Source organism: Arachis hypogaea, chromosome 5 (assembly GCF_003086295.3).
Source record: "Arachis hypogaea cultivar Tifrunner chromosome 5, arahy.Tifrunner.gnm2.J5K5, whole genome shotgun sequence".
NCBI classification, from domain to species: Eukaryota; Viridiplantae; Streptophyta; class Magnoliopsida; order Fabales; family Fabaceae; genus Arachis; species Arachis hypogaea.
Window position 1 is genome coordinate 28,022,200 of NC_092040.1, and position 7,651 is coordinate 28,029,850.

The 7,651-nt window shown below is 28.3% G+C and overlaps 1 protein-coding gene across 1 annotated transcript; it reads right to left on the minus strand.

Moving 5' to 3' along the window:
• Nucleotides 1-1,323: 1,323 nt before the first annotated feature.
• LOC112803356 (uncharacterized) lies at nt 1,324-1,764 on the minus strand. Its single transcript, XM_025846854.1, has one exon. The coding sequence runs from the start codon at nt 1,762-1,764 to the stop codon at nt 1,324-1,326; it is 441 nt and encodes a 146-aa protein (XP_025702639.1).
• Nucleotides 1,765-7,651: the final 5,887 nt, after the last annotated feature.

A 7,651-nucleotide genomic window follows, 5' to 3' on the forward strand; every position in this document is an offset into this window, starting at 1 on the left:
TTCAAGACGAAGAAAAAGTTCTATATGTATGTGTGTTTTGACTTTTAAACAAGATGCGCTGAAATGTATGTATATTTTGTTATGAAATGTTTGTACATAGACAAAGTAATAAATAAGTGTTTTAAATTTTTAATTTGAAATAATTTTGTATCTATATAGTGTACGTATTTATAAAATTGGTAGTATAGGCAGTTGTGTCCTCCAGGAGATAATGGTGGCCCTTTAAAATCCCTGCTATATTTAACTAAAAATAAAATAGAATGCAAGCTATGACGTTATATACAGTGACCGGATCCATAAAATTTTGTTAGTGGGGCAAAACATATATATAGCATAACAATAATTTTTTTAACAGTAAAATATATTTTTTGTTTTTAATATTTATGGATTTTTAAAAATATTTTAATATTTAATTTTATTTAATTTTATCCTAATATTTTTAATTTGTATTAAAAATATTTTTAAACATTAACTCTATTTAAAATTTTAAGAACAAAATTAAAAATATTCAAAGACTAGGAATAACTTTGACACAAATAAATAATATTAGAAATAAAATTAAATGCAATTAAATATCATTAGGGACAAAAAATACTTTACTCCTTAATTATATGTTTTGTTGTAGAATATGACCAATCTTCAAATTATCTAACTAATAAATTAAACTACTAAAATAATAATTTAAATAACAACATATGATTTAGAATTTTATTATTTTAAATTTTATATTTTAAAAAAGGTTAGATAATTTTTCATTGTCAATACATACATTTTAATAATAAAATAAATTTAATAAAATAATTTAATTTAATTTAAGATTAATTTAACATAATAATTTTATATATTAATAAAATCAATTTTGATAAGATAAATTTTATAATAATTTAATGTAATAGTGTCAAAGTTAACAATTTAGCGGGGCAAAAAAAAAAATTGTTGTTATATACTAACTAAAAATTTTTTAAATTGTAGTGGGGGCACTGCCCCCACATGCCTAAGTGAACTAAGTGAATCCATCCCTTGTTATATATGCATACTTACATACAATCAATAATATTGGATGCATTTTTTTTTTCATCCAATTCCCTCTTGCCTGAGAGGAAGCAAGTGTGATAGAAACATAGAAATATAGAATCATTCGGATACCTCTCTTTAAAGGTTTAAATTTTTAGAACAACTGAATTGAGAAATTTTTAGAACAACGGAGATAATACACAATAAGGAGAAATTTTTACTGTTATTATTTGAGGAAAGCAGAGAGCGGAGAACTTTTTAGTACCTGAAAATTAAACTTGACTCTCATTTGAGCATTTTCAATAGTAATTAACTACGGTGTTTTCTCAAACACCTTATAGACTCCTTATCAGGGGAGGTAGCTAATCTCAATTCAAGATCAATGTCATCATCATCGCTAACTCTTCCTACAGAGGGAGAGTTATTGCGGCGGCGCATTCCCGCCGGTGATGCCTCCACCGCAGGTAACAATATCTTTTCCGGCGGTGGCAATACAGCGTCACCAAAAGCAGCGATTATTATTGGTTTGTATTGGTACGGTAGTAGATTATGCATAGCGATAATTTGCCTCTCTCTTCTATGCGCATTCTGGTGCCCTCCAAGTGCTTGAAAGTTCTGGAATCTTCGATCACAGTATGAACACACTATACAGTTATTATTAGTTCTGCTAGTGGTATTTTCCAAAGGAAAACCTAATAGCTTCAGCTCTGATGCTGGCTTTTCTGAAGAAGACGATGAGTAATTCATCATATTATCGATCTGATTTTTTTCATCAGTCGTTCAAAACCTCAAATTTGATTTCTTGCAGTGCATGTTAGATTAATTATCTACCATATATATAATGACATCGCAGAGAAGGAAGAGAGAAGATAGTGCTAGGGTTTTACTTTTGACATGAATCATGTACGGCCCAAAACGTAAATGTATATTAACTTTTCAATTATTATGCATTGTTGTGTCCACAAACAATTGGATATTAAATTAGTTATCTAAATAGAATATATATTAAAATATAATACATTAAAAATAAATTAAATAAATATATAATAATTAATTTGATAATTTATTTTTTATATATAGTAATTTTGCTAAGGTTTTTTTTAACTGAAGATAGTGAAATTCGAATTTGTGATCTTTTAGATGAGTACAAAAATATTATGTCATTTAAATTATAGCTAACAGTTTTACTAAGTTTTTTTACTTCAACAAAAAATGGATTAAAAATGACCAATTTTATGAAAATATAATTAATATAAATTTAAATAGAAGATAACTTTTTAAGGTTTTTTCGCTCTTTTTATTAGTCTTATAATTAATTTTTTTAATGGATGCAACAAGAATCAAATTATAGATTTTTAAGTCATAAAAACCTAAACGTATTTATTATGTAATACAAATAGGGTTGAAAATATTAAAAAAAAGAATTAAGTATATTTTTTATTTATTTTAAAAATATTTTTAATATTTAATTTTATTTAATTTTATTTTTAATATTTTCGATTCATTTAATTTTTTATTTGTGTCAATATTATTCCTGAATATTTTTAATTCTATTCCTAATATTTTAGATGGAGTTAACGTTCATGAGTAATTTTAACACAAATCAAAATATTAAAAATAAAATTAAACGTTAAAAATATTTTTTTTAAAATAATCACAACGTTATGGAAAAAATTAGAAAATTAGTAAAATTTATTATTTTTTACTAATAATTTTAGCTATTAATCTAATTCTTTTAATTTAATAATATATTTTTAGTCTATATTTTTAAATATTATTGACTGATTATTGATAAAAATAATAAATTTTATTAATATTCTAATATTATTTTTAAAAAAATATATAATATCTTTAAGAAAAAAACAAAACAAAACCCAAAAACATGTAAAACATTCTCCCACTTCCACGAAGTTATTGCAATCAGATGTGATGAAATTAAGGGTGCCTAGTGTTGACGAGGGGTCCATTGTTCATATAATCGACACATCAACCTAACCTAAGTCTAATAATGCTATGCTCCTCAATCATCAAAGACTTTACTAGGCGTCTAAATAAAGCTGTCCATTTTGTTATCATTATGATTATGATAGCTAATATGTCGCATAAGCATACAACAATTGTGTTATCATTTTCTAACCATCCATCTTCTCAAATCTCAACACGCTTTCTTTTTCCCCTCAATTATTTCTAATATAATAGAAAACAATTCATCATCTGGCTTCGAAGTCGTGACTATCCTTTTAAGTTTTATGTAAACTTTTTCGCTATTATAAACTGAAACTTGAAAACCAGAAATCAATATCTCAACATTATGCGAATATTATCTTCACCACCTTTAATTTTTCCTTTTTCCCAGTTGATATAAACTACGAACTGAAAGACTATTTAAATTGCTTGAATACCGTAGAGAAAAAAATTATCCTAGTTAAATGAATCATTCTTCTCTCCTGTTTTTAGAGTAGTCAATTTGAATTAATTTTTTTAAAAAATAATTATTTTATTTTTTAAAAAAATTAATAAATAAAAATTATTTTATATTTAAATAAATTTTTAAATATTAAATTTTTTTATTTTTTGTCTAAAAACAAATTAAAGTATTGGTGGCTTTTAAAAAAAGCAAATAATTTTTTTAAAGAAAAGGAACAACTTTATAACAAACAGTCTGTAATATAATTGTTAAAATTGCTTACAAACAAAAACAGTGATATATATATTACACAAAGAAGTCAGATCATTATTATAAGAAGGTTAAGTACAATTTTAATTTTTATAATTTTGATCAAAAATTAAAATTTTTCACAAAATTTTTTTGTGTTTAAAGTTGTCCTTAATGTTGAATATTGTTTTAAAATCATCATTTCTTAAATTTTCGGACAAAATTATCCTTAAATTTTTTTTCTTCTTCTTCCCATTCACTGTCATCCTCAGAACTTCAATTTTTCTCAGCTTCTCTAATCATTCATCTTTCCCACTCTCTTTGCCAATACCTTTCATCCTTCACCTCTACATCCATCATCATCTTAATTTGACTAGCTAAAATAATGTTAATTATTCATCAATGACAGACATCTAGACCTCAACATTCGCATAAAGTGAAATATTATATTCTCCCAAAGTTGTAAGTTCAGTGACAACATGTGTTAGCACAAAGTGCAGTGTTGGAGGATGCTTCTTTAGAAGCTCCATTACGGCATCTTCTCGATGTCCTTCTCATCAACCTTTTTTTTTAAACATTTTATTTTATCTCTTTATATCGCTTTTCTTGAACTCTTAGATTTGAAATCAGCTGTTTTATCTTTCGTTTTATTATTATTTCCGTCGTGTCTATTCCGCTGTTCAAGAACTTAAAGCAAAGTAAAATCAATTCATCATTTGAAAAATTCGATTTTCTCTCTTCAACCTTCAGATTGAAAAGTGTGTCAAAGTATGAGAATATCGTTGCGATTTCATCTGAACTTGAATTTTTTATAGCTTTTCTTCTATATTCAATCAATGACACTATAAAATCGACTTGTTCTTTTCAAACCTCCAACTCTCTTTTCCTTTGTTTCGAGAACAAAGGACTCAGGATCTTATCAGAACGTTCTTCGTCACTTGATCTATTTTTTTCATTCTGTGTTCTTCCATGTAAGGGATGATGGAGGTAGAGATGAGGGTTAAAAGATGTTGGTGAGGATAATGGGGAATGAAAAAACTGGAAAGAATTGAAGGTCTGAGGATGATGGTTGATATGTGTTTAAGAGGGTATTTTTTATCATTTTAAAACTAAGGGGCAGTATGGTAATTTGCTATGTTTAAGATTTGAATGCTAGAAAAATTACGTTATGTAAGTCTTGGACATTAATAGCAGACCAACACTTCATCTTAAAAATAATAGTGCTGACTTGGCGGCATTCATGCATGAAGAAATATATCAATCCTTAGCTAAGGATGAGATGACAAGGACTATTGGGTTAAATGAAGACAATAAATTTGAATTTATTTGATTTAAAATTGAATTTGATTATTATTAGAATAATTTATCAAATGATTTGATTTGATATTGATTTGTTTATTAATATTTTTAGAAATTTAAAATTTAAATAAAATCTAATCGTTTAATAAGATCAATTCTAATTTAAATTAATTATTATATCATTAGGAGTTAAGTATCTGATTTGATTTAATAAAATCAAATACAATTTAAATTGGTTAGAATTAATTTTGAGTCATATCTTTTATTTAATTTAATATTTTATTATTTGATTTTAGAAAGATTTAGCTCATTTTTATGTAATTTTTTATGAAAAATTTTATGGGTGTTTTAATGCACGTTTTTTTTATGTGTATTGTAGTGAAATGAGTGATTTACTTCGCTTATTGTATGAAGAAATTGAAGTATTCAGCCTAAAATAATTCTTAATGTTAGCAATTTCAGTTTTATTCTTTTGATCTAGGTTGTCAAGGATGTAAAACCCGATTAATTGATATATGATTAATTCATAAATTAATATTTATTCTAGAAAATTAGAAATGTGATTTTTATGATTTAATATGATAGAGAAAATCAAAACGAAAATTTCGTCCTTAAATTTAAAGAATTTGACCTAAAATTGGATCGAACGGGCTAAACCGGGCCAACCGAGCCCCCTTGGCCCAACCCAAATGGGTAATTAAATGAAGGCAACAGCCTTCTTCCCCCAGCCACACACACAAACACGTTGAAATACATATGGGGAAGGGAGGAGCATGTCATGAAAACATAAACCTAGCTTAATCTTCAATCCTTGATAACTTTTGATCCGAAACTCCGATTGCCCCCGCAGCGTCGAGCTCTACAAAGCACATAAGGTTGTGCAAGAGTTAAGCCACAAATTAATTTCAATTTTTCAGTCCTTGATTTCAAAAATATTAGAATAAAGTGTTTAGATTTTAGGCTCTTTGATGTAATAGGATCCAAATAGCTTGAAGGGAAGGCTTAGTCTTGCCTCTTTGATCCTTGGGGAAGGTAAGAGATCTCAAACCCTAGTGAAATCTTTGAATTAAGGCATTGGATATTGAGTTATTGTATTTGGATATGATAATTGTGGTTTAAGTAGTGTGTTTGTGAATATTGAAAGTTGATTGAGGTCTTGGAGAGCTTGGAATAAGCTTTTGGTGCTGAAAATTTATTCTTGGAGGTGTCAAAGTCTTGAGAGCTTGTGAAAAAGTGAAATTGGAAGTATTCCGGGTTGAGCGGAGAATCGGCCAAGGTATGGTTTCGATTTCCTGGTCAAAGTTAAATAATTAATGAAATGTTACATGACAACAATACAAGAATAAGGTCGATAATTTGGAGAATAAGTACAAGCTCTAGAGGCACACAATCAACTGTGGATGCATCAATACATTTATTTATCATTCTTCTTAATTCTGTAGAAAATCATTCATTTAAATTATAAGAAAAATGATAAATAAATATATTGATGCATCTATTGTTGATTTTGTGCCTCTGGAGCTTGTACTTATTCTCCAGATTATCGACCTTGTTCTTGTATTGCTATCATGTAGGACGTTTCGTTAATTATTTAACTTGGACTTGATGGTGAGACTACATTGAAGCTAATGAAACTTTTTTGGTTTCAAATAGGACCACTACAATATTTTTTACCTAAGGTAACTCTTATTCGAAGTAACATTTAACAAAAGTTGCTTTAGATAAGCAAAGACAAAATTTTTTACGAGTTACTTTTGAGTAAGACAAAGATGACAAAATTTTTGCCACCCACAAAAATAGTTGTCTTTGATATCTAAAACAATATTTATAAAATATTGCAATATAAAAACCTTAAGATAATATTTTTAAATAAAAATACAACAATTTATAAGTGTTGTCAAAAAAATTGAATAAATAACATTTATAAAAGAGTTGCCTAAAATTATTCATAGTTAAAAATTTTAGAAAAAATTTTTTAATCATCTTCCTACCAATTATTTGTCCAATCAAATAACTTAAAAAAAAAGAACAAATATATCATGTATGTGCTTCAGTTCACTACCCTAAGCCCTAACACTTCAGTAACCTATCACTAACGGCGACACACCTTCCCTGCCAGTCAAAGTCCTAACAGTGACAACAGCTCTCGATTGTGGTGCTATCTTTCACGTACAGCGACTGCGCGGTGCTTTCCTCCACGGGCGTCGGCGCGGTCACCTTCTCCATGCACGCTGCTCCACGGCGACGGCGCAGTGTGCTCCTCGTTCTGTGCCAAACCACCACCGTCGAGAAACCCCTCTCCCTTCTCTTCTCCTTCTTCCTCTTCTTCCCCTATCTCGCCTCCTCCTCTTCGTGAACTCCGACAATACTATACGCAGTTGCAACCTCCTCACCCCAGCTTTCTTATTCATGTCATAACTGGGAACAAGAATGCCCATTTTGGTGATAGCAGTGCCTTGGCTTCTGGAGGAGTGCATATTAGTAAGAAGCTTCTGAATTTTACACTGGGAATGAAATTTCTGAATGCATTGATTCTGAATTTTACTACGGAATGGAATGCATGTTTAGAGACATTTTCCTTCTTAATTGTACTAATAAATAATATAATGTGTAGAAACAACAACTTTTTATTAAACCTCTCTCTTTAATTTGGCTTCACTTTCTAGCATTTTTGGAACAAAG

Bases quoted from the DNA above. Each gene is read 5' to 3' on its own strand.
- LOC112803356 (XM_025846854.1), bottom strand. From the start codon at position 1,764: ATGATGAATTACTCATCGTCTTCTTCAGAAAAGCCAGCATCAGAGCTG.